General features: G+C 56.1%; 3 gene segments (V, D, J or C); all 3 read right to left on the bottom strand.

Annotated features, from left to right (window-relative positions):
* Positions 1–2,494: 2,494 nt before the first annotated feature.
* Positions 2,495–6,213, bottom strand: LOC128846318 (immunoglobulin heavy variable 4-59-like). The segment is given in 2 exon segments: positions 2,495–6,040; positions 6,126–6,213. Coding segments are annotated over 2 exon segments (654 nt in total).
* Positions 6,214–10,387: 4,174 nt separating this feature from the next.
* LOC128846245 (Ig heavy chain V region 3-like) lies at positions 10,388–10,985 on the bottom strand. The segment is given in 2 exon segments: positions 10,388–10,830; positions 10,924–10,985. Coding segments are annotated over 2 exon segments (489 nt in total).
* Positions 10,986–13,049: 2,064 nt separating this feature from the next.
* On the bottom strand, positions 13,050–16,801 carry LOC128846244 (Ig heavy chain V region 3-like). The segment is given in 4 exon segments: positions 13,050–13,288; positions 14,537–14,584; positions 16,360–16,662; positions 16,756–16,801. Coding segments are annotated over 4 exon segments (636 nt in total).
* Positions 16,802–17,440: the final 639 nt, after the last annotated feature.

The raw sequence follows: 17,440 nt of genomic DNA, 5'->3' as shown, positions 1-17,440 counted from the left end.
GTCAAGTATCAGAGGGCTAGCCGTGTTAGTCTGAATCTGTAAAAAGCAACAGAGAGTCCTGTGGCACCTTTAAGACTAACAGAAGTATTGGGAGCATAAGCTTTCGTGGGTAAGAACCTCACTGGACAGTCACTACGTAAGAGGATAAATGGACCCAAGTCAGATATCAGGAATGGAAATATACAAAAACCTGTAGGAGAACACTTCAACCTCCCTGGCCACACAATAGCAGATGTAAAGGTAGCCATCTTACAGCAAAAAAACTTCAGGACCAGACTCCAAAGAGAAACTGCTGAGCTCCAGGAATGGAGGGAATGGTTTAATGGTAAAACATAATTGGTGGGGAATACCGAGCAATAGCAGGTAAATAGTATAATGACTAACAAGGGTCAGGCTGGAGACTCTTGCCTACATGCTCGGGGGCTTACTGATCGCCATATTTGGGGTCGGGAAGGAATTTTCCTCCAGGGTAGATTGGCTGAGGCCCTGGAGGTTTTTCGCCTTCCTCCGCAGCATGGGGCAGGGATCGCTAGCAGGAGGGTTCTCTGAAAATTGAAGTCACCAAGACACAGGATTTGGGACTTCATCAGCACAGTCAAGGGAAGGGTAGGGACGGTTTTGTGGCCTGCAGCATGCAGGGGGTCAGACCAGATGATCATAATGGTCCCTTCTGACCTTAAAGTCTATGAGTCTATGAGTCTATTTGCAAATTTGACACCATCAGATCAGGATTAAACAAAGACTGTGAATGGCTATCCAACTACAGAAGCAGTTTCTCCTCCCTTGGTGTTCACACCTCAACTGCTAGCAGAGCACCTCACCCTCCCTGATTGAATTAACCTCGTTATCTCCATAGTGATTTATACCTGCCTCTGGAGATTTCCATTACTTGCATCTGAAGAAGTGAGGTTCTTACCCACGAAAGCTTATGCTCCCAATACTTCTGTTAGTCTTAAAGGTGCCACAGGACCCTCTGTTGCTTTTTACAGACTTTACTGTGTTTCCCCGTACCCAAGGATTCAGATACCTTCTCGTCTTGGTGGATCGATTCAGCAGATGGCCTGAAGCCTTCCCATGCCGTAACAACACTGCCAAAATGGTGGCTCTTAAATTTGTCAAGGAGATCATTCCCTGCTTTGGACTCCCCCAGTGGATGGAATCTGACAACAGAACACACTTCACATCCCAAGTCGTTCAAAAGATATCGGATGCCCTGCAAATCCCCTGGAAGCTCCACACTCCATGGCGACCGCAGGCCAGTGGGGTAGTGGAACACACAAATCAGACACTTAAGCGGCACCTCTCAAAGGTCTGCCAAGAGGCTTCCCTTAAGTGGCCTGATGCCTTACCCCTTGTTTTGCTCCACATTCGCACTCTCCCAAAGGGCAGGTTAGGGCTCAGTCCCTTCGAGATTATGTTTGGAAAGGCATGGCCTATGAACGGTACCCCGGTTCTGGCAGGGGAGGGGGAAATGGGGTGTGGCTTTTTATCTCAGTACATGTGCTCTCTGTCTGCTGTTCTCTGTTCTCTCCACAGGTATACCAGAGATTTACAGCCTCTCCCGCTGGATGCCCCTGTCCACTCCTTGCAGCCAGGCGATTCCATTCTCGTTCGGACCTGGAAGGACGAGCCTCTCCAAGAGAAGTGGAAGGGACCCCACACCGTCCTGCTGATCTCCCACACAGCAGCAAAGGTGGAGGGACACAAGAACTGGATTCATCACTCCCGTCTGAAGGCAGTGCCCGCTCCTGAACGGTGGACCGTCCAGCCTAAGGAAAAGGACTACCAGCGACGACCTGGGACTTAAACTGTTATTCAAAAAAAACAATAAGATCTGCTGGGAATGCCCTGTGATCCCCACGGGTGACACCCACCCACTGCTTCAGCTGAGGCCAATGAGAGATACAGGATCTGAGCATCTTCTGGAGATCAGGCCTGAAAAGGTCTCAGTTAAGTGCCCAAAATATGAGGTATCCCGAACCATCACCCCAGTCTCGGTGAGTCCCTGGGTGCACATTTCAGTGCGCAGCACAAGGAAGAGAAGTGTTTGAAATTCCTTGGTGGGATGGGGTGGGAGGGGGTGGGATGTAGGGGAGAAACGGGGGTGGCTCCTGAGATCCCGCTGTTGGCAATGCCCTGTCTGTCTCCTCCCCTGGGGCACAAACCGAGTGTTGCACTCGGCTGACTATTTAGAAATCCGCTTCCCATTTCTGTGCCAGTCCCGGCTTTGCTCTGTGTCACTGTGTGTCTGGCACAGTAATAGGTGGCGGTGTCTGCAGCTGTCCGGGAGCTGAGCTGGAGATAAACTTCGTCCTTCGAGGTGTCCCTGGTGCTGGTGACACGAGGTGTGAAAGCCGAGTTATACTCTGTGCTGCCCCCGTTAACTGTGTGTCGGATAAACCCCATCCCCTCCAGCCCTTTCCCAGGGGGCTGCCAGACCCAGCTCCAATAGTAGCTGCTGACGGAGACTCCAGAGACTTTACAGGTGATACTGAGGGTCTCTCCGGCTTTCACCGCTCCTGGTCGGTCTGGATCAGCTGCACCTGAGGGAGGACACCTGGGGAAAGGGAAACAAAGAGAAGATTCTATGGATCAGTCCCTAATTTCCCTCCTTCCCCAGAGACACTCAGAGGCAGGGGCGGAGAACAGGGAAAGGAAAAGCAGCAGAGATTTCATTCTTGTTTTCCTATGAGGGCAATCCCGCAATCGGCAGGACCGGGCAGTTCTGTGTCTGGGGAGAGACTGAAGCTTATAGAACCAGGGGTTGGTATTTAACAGGAACCCCCCAGGGCAGGGATTTGCATGTGGGTTACCGGGATGGGTAGAAGAGATGACGGGGGTGAGCGCTCAGTACATGGCAATGTCCCCCCGGGGACATGTGTCCCCTTTACACCCCACGGAGACCCCTTGGGTAGGGATTGGCAAGTGGGTTTCGCTCAGTGGGGCCAATCTACCAAAGCTTGCCTTTGTGATAGGTGGTCCTTTACACCAAAAATCACAACAATAGTTGGGTTATTGCCCTTCCCCGAGGACCAGTCACTTACCCCAGGTCAATTACTCTTTAGATCCGACATCAAAGACAAGACTTGTAGCCAGTCCTATAATTAGTTAACTAAAGATTTATTGGCTAAGAAAAAAAGAAGGAAGAGAGTTATTTACAAGGTTAAAGCAGGTAAACATACCCTCACAAACCAGTTACAGTCTTAGCTTCTAAAAGATGGTAGAAGCTTCTATAAGAAGCAAGTTCTGTGTGTCTTTTAGGGCTAACTGTGCTCAACTCAAGGGATCTTTTGCTTATGCTTAGTAATCCTTGTTTCTCAGAGTCCAAGCAGCATGAAGATTTAGTTTCTCCTTGTTATGAATTTTTATTCCATTCTCCCAGAGCTCAAGCTGATGGGAGGAGTCCAGCTGCACTTCTCCTGTTTGTGGGTGTGGGGGGGAAGCGATCAACAGAGTCTTTTGTTCTCTGATATTACACAGTGATTTGTCTGTGTCAGGGTTCCTTCCCCACTCTGAACTCTGGGGTACAGATGTGGGGACCCGCATGAAAGCTCCCTAAGCTTATTTCTACCAGCTTAGGTTAAAACCTGGTACGCTGCCACCACCAAGTGATTTAACAAGAAACAGGGAAAGGAACACTTGGAGTTTCTCTTCCCCCAAAATATCCCCCCAAGCACTTACACCCCCTTTCCTGGGGAGGCTTGAGAATAATATCCTAACCAATTGGTTACAAACTGATCAAAGACCCATACCCCTGCGTCTTTGGACAATAGAAAAATCAGTCAAGTTCTTCAAAGAAGGATTTTATTAAACAGAAAAGGTAAAAATCATCTTGGTAAAATTAGGATGGAAAATAACTTTACAGGGTAATCAGATTCAGAGAGCCCAGAGGAACCCCCTCTAGCCTTAGTTTCAAAGTTACAGCAAAACAGGGATACCTCCCTCTTGCAAAGGAACATTCATAAGTTAAGAAAACAAAGATAAACTAATACACCTTGCCTGGCTGTTACTTACAAGTTTCAAATATGAGAGAGTTGTTCAGAAAGATTTGGAGAGCATGGATTGATGTCTGGTCCCTCTTAGGGCACGTCTTCACTACCTGCCGAATCGGCAGGTAGCAATCGATCTATTGGGGATCGACTTATCGTGTCTAGTGAATACGCGATAAAATCGATCCCCGATGGCTCTGCCGTCGACTCCGGAAATCCACCGCGGCAAGAGGCAGAAGCAGAGTCGACGGCGGCGCGGCAGCGGTCGACTCACCGCCGTCCTCACAGCCAGGTAAGTCGACCTAAAATACGCCACTTCAACTACGCTATTCACGTAGCTGAAGTTGCGTATCTTAGGTCGACCCCCCCTGTAGTGTAGACCTAGCCCTAGTCCCAAGAGCGAACAACCTTCAAACAAAGAACACAAACAAAAGCCTTCCACCCCCCCAAGATTTGAAAGTATCTTGCCCCCTTATTGGTCCTTTGGGTCAGGTGTCAGCCTGGTTACCAGAGCTTCTTAACCCTTTACAGGGAAAAGGATTTTGGTGCCCCTGGCCAGGAGGGATTTTATAGTATTGTACACAGGAGGGTTGTTACCCTTCCCTTTCTAGTTATGACAGTCTGGTATCTATGGGCCTATGCTGGGCATGTAAAATAAATCTAAACAATGTAAACGTGTTGTCCAGAGGAATGAATCTCTCCTGCAAATGTCTGATGGGGAAGCAGCTCAAACTGCAGTGGGAGAAAGGCAGGTTTCAGGCACCGGAGAGTGACAATGGGTTTCAATGAAAGCGGGTGGAACTGGGCATGGAGAGAAGGTGCAGTTTGTGGGCTCTGTCAGAACAAGGGCTGTGACTGTAGAAGCAAAGGGTGGGGAGATACAGTAAAGAGATGAAGCACTTTATTTTGAGGTCCGTTTTCAAACAGAACAGTTGCATGGGTCATTCCTGCCCTCAACTGGAAGCAACCCCCCCATGCTGACGGGAACAGAGACTTTACAGGTGATACTCAGGGTCTCTCCGGGCTTCACCACTCCCGGGCCGGTCTTGGCCAGCTGTACCGGGGAGAGGCCACCTGGGGAAAGGGGGAACAGAGCTGAATCTGGCCTGGAACCGGTGCATTCCCGACCTCGGTGTTTCTCTGGGTCCCATGAAACACTCACCCGATGGGGCGGAGAACAGGAGAAGGGAGAAGGGCAGTGATGATGTCCTGGTGGTTGTTAATGGAGACACTCTCCAGGGACAGGATCGGGCAGTTCTGTGTCTGGGGGGAGACTGAAGCTCCTAGAACCAGGGGTTTGTATTTAACAGGAATCCCCGGGCAGGGATTTGCATGCGGGTCTCACCGAGCGGGGATGGGAGATGAATGGGGCCGGCAGGGGAAGCTCTATGCACAGGGGAGAAGCAGCGAGCGGTGTTAAAGCTCCTGCTCTCTAGGTAAATGTCAGAGAGATTTGATGACAACACAGAAGTCTCGACTCTTTGGTGCCGATTTACCCACTGGAACAGGAGCTGCCGTGCGGGCGACGAAATGTTCTGCTGGGAGAACTTCAGCCAATATGATCCCAAAAGGAAAACACACACAGACAGACACACACAGATACACATGTACAGGCACATGCACAAACACACAGTCTGTGTGCAGGGGACGGGGTCTGCACTCAGCACTCCCGGCTGAACTGGCCTCACTGCTTTGCTTAGAATCCGCTTCCCCTTTTTGTACGGTCCCTGCTCTGCCCTGTGTCACTGTGTCTCTGGCGCAGTAATAGGTGCCGGTGTCTGCAGCTGTCAGCGAGCTCAGCCGCAGATAGTATTTGGTGTTGGAAGAATCCACGGAGATGGTGATTCGGCCTTGGAGAGACGGGTTGTAATTTGTGCTCCCGGTCCAGTATCCCATCCACTCCAGCGCTTGGCCCGGGGCCTGGCGTATCCAGTTCCAGTAGTAGCTGCTGGTGACGGTGCCCCCGGTGACAGTGCAGGTGAGTGTGAGCGTCTCTCCAGGCTTCACCACCCCTGGGCCGGACTCCTGGAGCTGGAGCTGGGACAGGACACCTGGGAAAAGCAGGGATCGGTCAGATTCAAACCCACCTTCCCCTCAAACCAGCGCCGCCTCCTGCAGCCTCCCGCCGACACTCACCCGGGGCCAGAGCCAGGAGGAGCAGGGGGAGGAGCAGAGAGTTCATTGTGCACTAGGTGGGGACAGCACAGAGCTCGCAAGGGGCAGCTCAGCGCCTGGGGACTGAGGGTCTGGACGCCCCGGGGCTACTACTTCAACACAGAGCCTGGAGCGGGGATTTGCATAACGTGGGAGCGCCCAGGAAGTAGAGAGAGAGAGAGAGAGAGAGAGAGAGCTGATAAAAAGGACAGGGTGGGGGGCGCTCTGCTTCTCTGTGCCCACACTGGACAGAGTCTGTCACACACACACACACACACACACACGCTTTGCCGATTGCGGCACAGGAGGAAAATACAAAAATCCATAATGAATTAAACTCTCACACCTCACTCCTGTATCTCTCATCAGTTTCTGGTGTCAATTCATTCACTCGTGTAGACAAAGGACACTCTGAAGAAGTCGAATTTTGGGCCCAGGAAATTCAATTATTCTTATCCGGTACCTTTCCCATTTCAAAGCCCCAAACATTTCCCCTGATGCTTCCCAAACGCCAGTTATTGGTTATTGACACCTGTTGATTGGTTATTGATAGGATGCACAGGTACGTAGCTGGGCAGGCAGTTAGCTGGCTCAATTACGTTATTAAGAGGAACTTGCGGTCCAGATTCCCTCGACATCTTTGCAAATCTCACCCTTATGTTTCCAAGGACAAGGGGTGCAGTTTGTGGCAGGTTTTGGGCAGTGCTCTTCCCTTTCATAACAACACGTTGGCAGAAGGGTTTGTGCGACTTTAAATAGGCTCCGAGATCTTCCATTCCAGCCCTGGAGATGGGTCACTTGGGGAGGAGGGGGGGACAGGGTGTACGCTTGGAATCTGTCAGTGAAATAACCTCGAATTGGCACCATGATCTCTGCTCCAGGCCCTGCACTGACACACCAGCTCTGAAGCTGATCTGACTATACGGGGACGTCAACCCGGATTCATTATTCAGCTTCAAGCCAAATCCCTGTTGCAACTTTCACTGTGGCATCGCTAGCAGTGGCCGCGTAATGTTTTATTTCTGTGATGTGTCCAGTCCTCTCCAACCCCCAATGGAAATCCTGTCCATGTTACAGTGTCCGCTTCCATTTCATTATCTGCCACAGACTCCCTGAGCGTCCCTGAGCAAGTCACTTAGTCTGGCTGGGCCTCCGTTCCCCCTCTGTCAAATGGGAATAACAGCACCCCCGCCACACAGGGATGTGGTGAGGAGAAATACATTGATAGGAGTGTGAGGCTCAGATCCTGCGGTGATGGGAGCCATAAAATTATCAAAGATAGAAAAATACACGATCACAGTGTGTCCCTGCCTCAGTTCCCAATACGGACGTACCAGCCTCCTAGAAGTGCGGTGAGGCTCAGTACAGATTGTAAGGCGCTCGGCTAACATGGTAGTGGGCGCCCTTAAGAGAGATCGATAGAGAGGGAGAGAGTAAGAAGCAATGGCTGGAAAGTTAATCAATATTCCCAGCTGGAAAGGGAACAGACACTCTCCAGACCAGGGAAGAGCTGTGTGTGGGTATTGCTCAAGTGAATGAGCCCTGGTTTGGGGGTGTCTGGGCTCCTGTATCCTTATTAGCTGTGCTGGATGGAAGGACACGGGGTTAGGTGTGAGGATGAATGTGGCTGGTGACAGGGAGACCATGGCAGAGAGCTTTTAAAAATTTGTATAGGGTTACTAAATCCCCCTGTGCTTTGATTGTGGAAGGTCAAACTCTTCCCTACAGGAACACAAGATCATGGTGTGTGTGTTGCACACAGTCACCCTGTTTACTTTTAGCGGAAAGATGGGACGAGAAAGTCAGCAGGGAGAATTTACATGGCCTGAATTAAACCGTCAGAATTTAAATCGGTTCAGCACCTGTGTGCAGACACCTTTCCATGGAGCGATCACTCTTCACTGGTTTCTATTTCTGTCTTCATGAATTCTCACCAGGTGCAAGTGAAAACAGAGGATGTCTCTTTACTGCCATCTAGCGGAAAGGTGTGTCTCCTGCTTTTCTATATGAGTTAGTGTCACAGAGGCGTGAAACTCTATGTAGGCAGGGCCGCCCGGGGGGACGACAAGTGGGGCAATTTGCTCCAGGCTCCGCAGGGGACCCCACAAGAATGTCAGAGGCTACCCCCGCCTCCGCCTTCCCCCATCCTCTGGTGCCACAGCGCACCGCCTCCAGGAGCGGCCCTGGACAGTGCTGTGGCTCGGGCGGGGCCTGAGGTCCTCCCACTCAGAGCCGCGTGGTAAGGGGGCGGGGCTGTGAGCTCTGGCGGACCGAGCGGCAGGAGCTCCTGGACGCAGCTCGCTGAGGCTCTGGGAGGTGGGGGTAAACAGCATGGCAAGCCCCTCTCAGCCAGGCCCTCACCGACCCCATCCCCCCCCTGCCCTGACCCCCAGCCCCTCTGAGCCAGGCACCCCCGACCCCATCCCCCCCAGCCCTGACCCCAGCTCCGAGCCCAGCCCCTCTGAGCCGGGCACCCCCCCAACCCCATCCCCCACAGCCCTGACCCCAGCTCCGAGCCCAGCCCCTCTGAGCCAGGCACCCCCCTGACCCCATCCCCCCCCAGCCCTGAACCCCAGCTCCGAGCCCAGCCCCTCTGAGCCAGGCACCCCCGACCCCATCCCCCCACAGCCCTGACCCCAGCTCCGAGCCCAGCCCCTCTGAGCCAGGCACCCCCGACCCCATCCCCCACAGCCCTGACCCCCAGCTCCGAGCCCAGCCCCTCTGAGCCAGGCACCCCCCGACCCCATCCCCCCACAGCCCTGACCCCAGCTCCGAGCCCAGCCCCTCTGAGCCAGGCACCCCCGACCCCATCCCCCACAGCCCTGACCCCCAGCTCCGAGCCCAGCCCCTCTGAGCCGGGCACCCATGACCCCATCCCCCCACAGCCCTGACCCCCAAATCCGAGCCCAGCCCCTCTGAGCCGGGCACCCCCAACCCCATATTGGCTCTATACCTGGATTTTAAACGTTGGCTCCCATCCTGGGGTACCGCCCACGAGGTAGCTAGCCAGCACATCTTGGAGGAACTATTCAAGTTAAGTACGGTGACCAGACGTCCCGATTTTATCGGGACTGTCCCGATATTTCCTTGTTTGTCCTGCGTCCCAACCGATGTGCGGTCGGGACGCGGGAGAAACGAGGAAATGCTCCGAAGCCCGGAAGTGCTCGCGCCCCCCGCAGCCCCGACTACACCCCCTCCTCCCCCCATTAGCTCCCTCCCCGAATCCCCGCCTCTTCCCCAGGCTCACCATTCCTCCTCCCTCCGCAAGCGCTGGAGGGAGGCCGGGGAGATGCAGGGGGAGCGCGGGCCGGGGTGAGTGAGAGTCCGGCCTGGCCCCGAGTGCAGGCAGGACTCAGTGGGGCGGTAGGGCGAGGAGGGGGCGGCCCGCGGGGCCAGGCGGCGGCTGTTCTCCCCCCCGGGCAGCGGGACTCGGGAGCAGCCGCTGCTGCAGCTCCCACTGCCGCGGGGGAGGAAGCGGCCATGGCGCTCCGCGGCTGCGGCTCTGGCGCCCCGAACCCCCCGAGCCGGGGCCTGCTGCAGGGACCCAGCAGTGCGCACGCTGGGCCCAGCCCCTGGCCAGTCGCGTCTGGGCTGCTGCCCAGCTGGTGCTATCCCGCGGCGGCCCCGGGGCAGAGGCATCGGCAGCCCAGCCCCGTTCCTTCCCCTGCGGGACCCGAGCAGGACGGGGGGGGGCTGGGGCCTGCTGCCCCCACTCCGGGGCCGCCGCGGGATTGCACCAGCTGGGCAGAGCCCAGACGTGACTGGCCAGGGGCTGGGCGCTGCGTGCGCGCTGCTGGGTCCCCGCAGCAGGCCCAGGGGGTTTGGGCCCGGGTGCCGCAGCCGCGGAGCTTGGCCATCGGCCACTTCCTCCCCCGCGGCAGTGGGAGCTGCAGCAGCGGCTGCTCCCGAGTCCCGCTGCCCGGGGGGAGAACAGCCGCCGCCCCCCTCCTCTCCCTACCACCCGACTGAGTCCTGCCTGCTCGGGACCAGGCCGGACTCTCACTCACCCCGGACCCTGGCCCCGCACTTCCCCTGCGTCTCCCGAGCCTCCCTCCAGCGCTTGTGGAGGAAGGGTGGGTTTTTTTTGCCCCCCCCCTCCTGCCCCTCCCCCCACGCGTCCCGATATTTGACTTGGGTGATCTGGTCACCCTAGCACCACAGGCCCAGCGGGGCTCTGGGCAGGAGGGGGAGACACATTGCCCGGGAACAGAAGGGTTAAAACTGACAGGAGGTTTGTGTTACATTCACCTGGTTGCCTGGTCTCCTGTCTGAGCCCGAAGCGGTGTGTGTGTCACTGCTGCCCCCGCGCGGCTGCTGGGAGAAGGGCGATTCCGCAGCCTGGGTTTTTGTATGATCACAAACCGGTTTCGTTTCACTGTGTCTCTCGCACAGTAATAGCGGGCGGTGTCCTCGGGCTTCAGGCCGGTCATTTGCAGATACAGCTCACTCTTGGAATTATCCCTGGAGATGGTGAATCGGCCTTTCACTGAATCAAGGTAGTATATAGTACTCCCATCGTACCTTATATAAGCGATCCATTCTAGTCCCTTGCCAGGAGCCTGTCGGACCCAGTTCATACTGGAGCTGCTGAAGGTGAACCCGGAGGCTTTGCAGGAGAGGCGGAGAGAGTCTCCGGGCTTTTTCACATCCCCTCCCGACTCCACCAGCTGCACCTGGGACTGGACAACTGGGAATAAAGACAGGCCATTAATATCGGTATAAAAACAGCGGTAACACAATATTCTTCTAAATCTTCCAGTTATTTAGAGGAGGAAAATACCTTCCAAAGCTGCTCCAGCGAAAATTACAAGGAGCAAAAATCCCATTTTCCCTGGTGCTGGAGGGGAAAGTTCTCAGGGACTGGCTGGTCACTGCACAGACCCAGGGGCTGCGGATTGTGTCTCCGGGTGCAGCCTGTCAGAGAGAGGGGCAGATTTAAACAGGAAACTGTCTCCCACATTTGCATGCCCCCGCTTTATAAGAGACACACACTCCTGCTGCCAGTGATCTGACTGACTCGCCCTAGGGCTCCGGGTGCGGGAGTCAGACTGTCCCGTCCTGTGTGTCTGTGCAGCGCCGGGCACAGGGCGCTAGGTCCTCCTGACACTTTCGGACCCCTGGGAGGAATGAACAGCTCCCTGCAGTGACTGTATTTCCTCACCCAGGAACTGAGGGCCTGGCTATTGTGAGGTGATATTGGGGATTGGGGGGACTCAGCTCTGAAGCCCCGTTCCACGCGCACAAGGGCCATTCAACGTCCAGTCAGGGGGGGTCAGTGTCTGGGGAGGGGTCGTGTCCCAGGGATCCATTGGGCTGGGCCACCCGCTGGAGAGGGGAGATTTCCCAGGGCGCTGGGAGGGATTTAGGACGGAAGCCCCTTTCTCTTCCCAGCAGTGACCGGCTACATTGAAATGATCCATGACACTAGGAACGTGATCTGAGCAAGCCTGGCTCATGCTTTGGACCAGGTCTGGGGCCCGCCTGTGGGTGCAGGTGGGAGAAGCAGGGTTGGGGGGAGTCTGAAGACACAGTTAAGGTTTTGCAGTGGAGCCTCCCTGACATTAGTGGGCCGAGAGCGGCGTGTCTGGGAGTTTTTCTTTAGGGGAGAGTCAAGGGGGGATTCAGGCTACAGTGAAGGAAGATTATTATGCACGGCTGATATTTATATTCGTGTTTATATTCCTGTTCCCAGTGACACTCCACTTCCCATTTACACTCAGATTGTAAACTCGGTGCGACCGAGAGAGATTTTATGGTCTGTGTTTGTACCGTGCCTAGGACTGTGGGAGCCTACACTATACTTAAGAACATAAGAATGGCCAGACTGGGTCAGACCAAATGTCCATCTAGCCCAGTGTCCTGACTCCCGACAATGGCCAGTGCCAGGTGCCCCAGAGGGAATGAACAGAACTGGGAATCACCGAGTGATCCACCCCCTGTCGCCCATTCCCAGCTTCTGGAGACCCTAGGCACTAGGCCCACCACCGGCACCAAATCTGTCACCGCTCAGCATCATCACTAAGATCATTTACTTAGTTAATTATTAATAAGCAATAAAGTGTAGACAGAAGCTTTCTCCTGGTTGTGTTTAAAGAACTTGTGTGATTTGAATGTTACATGTTTTTAAACCATCCCCACAATGTAATATTGAGGGATAACAACAAAAACAACAACAATAATATTTCCATTCCCACTGACTTTCAGACAAGTATCATCATTCACCCTGAAACACAGATCTCCATTCCCATTACACTCATGTTCCCTTTCATCCCTGCAGCACAGCCAGGGCCTGGGCAGGGGCCTGGGACGTGTGAGGAACAGACTGAACTTCCCTGACATCCCAGAGACATTGGTTGTGACGGCCCCGTGCCACAGAGCGGGGTGACGGGTTTTCCTTCATCTTTCCCATTTTTTCCTTAGTTTAAAAATTGATGGCTGTTTAATAAATTGAATTTGCTTTGAACTGTATGTGATGATCAGTGGGTCAGGGAAGCTTCCACAGCAGAGAGAGCCCCCCGGAGTGGGGACACCCTAGCCCCTGCCCTAAGTGACCACCACAAGGTTGGGGGTCGAGCCCCCCCGGGAATCCTGGGCCCAGCCTAGTTGGGGTTATGAGGATTCTGCCACACAGGAGAGTGGAAGGGGAGCCCTCGAGGTCAGGCAGCCTCTGGGTAAAGTAAGTGGGAGCGTGGACTGAGATCCTTTTGCTAGCCCACTTCACCGGGGTCGTGTATAAGCCAGGAAAGTTCCCTACAATAGCAGGACCATTCCCCGGCTTACATCTGTAATAGAATATCTGGGACCAAGTGAATCCCCCCCACACCCAGCGCGGGACACCCCGTTCCCGGTATCTCCGCCTCCGGTGGATCTAGATCTGACTGAACAGCTGGGTTCATTTTCCCCATTTCAAAGGGAGGAAATTACTGTCTCCTGTGAGCTCCCAGCGCGCGGCCTGTCAGCATCAAACCAGCTGAGACTTTCTCTGGTAACCGACACGGGCGTTTTTTGTCTGAACTCAGCCCGGCTTCCAGTCACTGTGAGTCCTGCACAGTGATACCGGGCGGTGTCCTCGGGCTTCAGGCCGGTCATTTGCAGGTACAGCTCACTCTTGGAATTATCCCTGGAGATGGTGAATCGGCCTCTGACTGCATCAGCGTAGTGTGTGCTGCTCCCCCTGCCGCTGCTGGTACGGGAGACAGGGCCGGCTCTAGCACCAGCCCTGCAAGCATGTGCTTGGGGCGACACTTTCTAAGAGGCGGCACTCCGGCCCCCCTTTTTTATTTTTATTTTTTATTTTTTATTGTTTTGCTTGGGGCGGCATTGCCGGGAGCCGGCCCTGGCCCAGCCACTTGCCCTGTCAGCGCGAGCTGGGATCCGCGCCCGCTGCCCAGCCCGGTGGCGCCCTGTACAGCCCACTCGGGAAACGGCGCGCTGCCCTGGGGAGACTCGGCACAGCAGTGGGACCCCATCTCCCTCCCTGCATCCCGGGCCCCGCTTCCCTTCCCCCCCGCTCCTCACACACTCCGGGAGCCCCTCTCACGGCCGCTGCAGCCCGGGCTGTGGGTGGTGAGAGGGGCTCCCAGAGCGTGTGAGGAGCGCGGAGGGAGAGAAGCGGAGTCCCCTGGAGCCGAGCCCGGGTTGCGGTGAAGGCGAGAGGGGCTCCCAGAGTCAGGGCCGCCCAGGGGGGGCAAGTGGGGCAATTTGCCCGGGCCCCGCAGGGGCCCCCATGAGTATGTCCAAGCCTCCCCCGCCTCCGTCTTCCCCCATCCCCCGGCGTCTCAGCCGGTAAGGGGACGGGGCTGCAAGCTGCGGCCGAGCGGCGGGAGCTCAGGCCCAGCTGGAGACACCAGGCGGCTGCAGCGATGTTTGGGAGAGGGGTAAGCGGCATGGTAAGGGGCTGGGGCACCCCATCCTCCCCCCACAGCCCTGACCCCCAGCTCCGAGCCCAGCCCCTCTGAGCCAGACACCCCCCGAGCCCAACCTCCCTCCCACAGCCCTGACCCCCAGCTCCGAGCCCAGCTCCTCTGAGCCGGGCACCCCCCCGACCCCATCCCCACCACAGCCCAGACCCCCTGCTCCGAGCCCAGCCCCTCTGAGCCTGGCACCCCCCCGACCCCATCCCCCCACAGCCCTGACACCCAGCTCCGAGCCCAGCCCCTCTGAGCCGGGCACCCCCCCGACCCCAGCCCCCACAACCCTGACACCCAGCTCCGAGCCCAGCCCCTCTGAGCCGGGCACCCCCCGACCCCATCCCCCTCACAGCCCTGACCCCCAGCTCCCAGCCCAGCCCCTCTGAGCCGGGCACCCCCCGACCCCATCCCCCTCACAGCCCTGACCCCCAGCTCCCAGCCCAGCCCCTCTGAGCCAGGCACACCCCGACCCCATCCCCCCACAGCCCTGACCCCAGCCCCTGTGATCCGGGCACTCCCCATCCCAGAGCCCGGCTCCCCACCCAGCCCTGGGCAACAGCAGTGCCACCCCCAGGCAGCGACAGCCCATTGGCACCAACCATCACCATCACCCAGTGACAGCCCATTATGTAATTGCAAATGTAGACATACCATTGAAGCATTGAATGTTTTTAAATAATGTATTTCGTGTATTTTCAAATTATTACAAATTAATTTTTGAATGTATTTCACGAGTTATTTTTTGCATTTCCAAATACATGTTCCTATAGTATTGCAACTTTTTTTTATGGAAGGGGCCCCCGAAATTGCTTTGCCCCAGGCCTCCTGAATTCTCTGGGCAGCCCTGCCCAGTGTGTGAGGAGCCGGGGAGGGAGAGAAGCGGGGTCCCCTGGAGCCGAGCCCGGGCTGCGGCAGCGGCAAGAGGGGCTCCCGGAGTGTGTGAGGAGGTGAGCGGCCGGCTGGGCTCGTCGGTGCTAAGCAGGTAGCCCCGCAGCCGGAGATCCTCGCCTTCCCGCCCGCCAGGGCTGGGCCAGGGTGCGGTGAGGCTGAAGAGCAGCAGGTCCGGGGGCTCTCCAGGTCCTCGGCTGCCAGCATGTCAGGGGTGAGGGCGGTGAGCACAAACTGATCCCCCTTGGCCACCAGCAGCGCTGCGAAGCCCAGGGAGGGGCCGTATTCTCCGTGCCGCCCCGCAGCCGCACCGCCACCTGGAAGTACTCCCACTCCGCGCCACCCAGCAACTCCACTCGCATGGGGACAGAGTCACGGCTGGGCCAGGGCTTGGCAGCCGTGTGCTGGTCGCGGATCCCATGTTTGGGGGGGAGCCCAGTGCTGGGGCGGCAGGGGGTGCAGGGGGGGGAAGAGAGAGCCCAGTGCTGGGGCGGCAGGGGGTGCGGGTGGGGGGGGGCACTGGTGGGCTGGGGGCGGCAGTCAAAATTTCTTTTGCTTGGGGCGGCAAAAAACCTAGAGCCGGCCCTGTTTGGAAAGTCCCGGCGGTGGCACATTCCCAGGCTCAGCGGAGTGGGGTTTATTCAGGTGCTGGGTGATCTCTGCCCCACAGCCCTGCCCGGACTCTGAATGGCCCATTTCCATATCCCAGCCGCCATCTCTCTGTGCCTTAGTGTCCCCTCTCTGAACCAGGGGCTGGGATAGTTCCCAGCCTCCTGGCGGCATTGTGGGGATAAAGGCAATAACCGCTTGTGAAGGGAGGAGACGTCCCGGTGAGGGGCCCCACATCGGTTATAATGAACTAATCACCTTCCGCTGCATTAATGCGCTAAACGTCCCAGTTTGCTGAAAGGGCCAGAGCCTCTCTGGTGTAAATCCGGAGTAACTCAAATCTAGCGGAAGCCGTTGTGGTGACTTTACACTAGCGGAGGATTTGGCCCCTCAAGCAATTCGCTCCATCCGTTGGGTCTGATGCAAACCCCAATGCGCTTGTCCCCTTTACACTGACAGACGCTGTCCTGTGAGTCTGACACAGAGACGGGCCCGGGAAAGGCAATGTGCCAGGTCTGCGAGGGGAGAGCGACTCAGAACAGGACTCACTCCGATTGGAGTTCACAGATTAAGCGAGCGACCTCTGCACCCAGCGGGGCTCTGGGCAGGAAGGGGAGACAGGTTGCTGGGAACGGAAGGGTTAAAACTGACAGGAGGTTTGTGTTACATTCACCGGGTTGCCGGGTCTCCTGTCCGAGCCCGAAGCGGTGTGTGTGTCACTGCTGCCCCCGCGCGGTTGCCGGGAGAAGGGCGATTCCGCAGCCTGAGTTTTTGTATGAGCACAAATCGGTTTCTTTTCACTGTGTCTCTCGCACAGTAATAGCGTGCGGTGTCCTCGGGCTTCAGGCCGGTCATTTGCAGATACAGCTCACTCTTGGAATTATCCCTGGAGATGGTGAATCGGCCTTTCACTGAATCATGGTAGTATGTACTACTCCCACCAGGGTTTATAGCAGTGACCCATTCCAGTCCCTTCTCAGGAGCCTGTCGGACCCAGCTCATCCAGTAGCTGCTGAAGGTGAACCCGGAGGCTTTGCAGGAGAGGCGGAGAGAGTCTCCGGGCTTTTTCACATCCCCTCCGGACTCCACCAGCTGGACCTGGGACCGGACACCTGAGAATAAAGACAGGCCATTAATATCGGTATAAAAACAGCGGTAACACAATATTCTTCTAATTCGGCCAGTTATTCAAAGGAGGAAAATACCTTCCAAAGCTGCTACAGCGAAAATTACAAGGAGCAAAAATCCCATTTTCCCTGCTGTTGGGGGGAAAGTTCTCAGGGGACTGGCTGGTCACTGCACAGACCCAGGGGCTGCAGATTGTTTCACCGGGTGCAGCCTGGGCAGAGAGCGGAACAGATTTTAAACAGGAAACTGTCACCCCTATTTGCATATCCCCCTCCTTATGACACATAAAACCTCGTCACTTAAGGAGCCCAATTTACTTGCCTGGGGATTCCGAAAGTGGCACAGGGAAACGAGGAAGGATCATTCAGGGGGCAGGGCGCCCACCTGGGACCCCGCATGCCCAGGCTCGGTTCCCTGCCCTGTCCCAGACTTCCTGTGTCACTCGGGGGCAAGTCACCTGGGGCCGGATTTTTCTAAGTATTAACACATCAAGTGGGATTTTCTATAGCACCACAGTGCCCAACTCTCAGAGGTTCACCTCAGTTCTTAGGCTGCGAAATGGGGATAATGGGACTTTCCTGCCTCACCAGGTTGTAGAGTGGATAGATGCAATAAAAAGTATGAGGTGCTCAGATATGATGGTGATTGAGGGAGGGGGGACGTGTGTATCTAAGGCAAAAAAAATCTATTACTCGGGTGTGATGCAAAGATCCCTGACATGAATGGAATGAGTGCCGCCTCCCTTGCCTTCATTTGGCCTTG

The sequence above is a fragment of the Malaclemys terrapin genome, chromosome 12 (genome assembly GCF_027887155.1).
Source record: "Malaclemys terrapin pileata isolate rMalTer1 chromosome 12, rMalTer1.hap1, whole genome shotgun sequence".
Taxonomy (NCBI): Eukaryota; Metazoa; Chordata; order Testudines; family Emydidae; genus Malaclemys; species Malaclemys terrapin.
The sequence above is the reverse complement of the archived record's forward strand: the minus strand, read 5'-3'. Positions and strand labels throughout refer to the sequence as shown.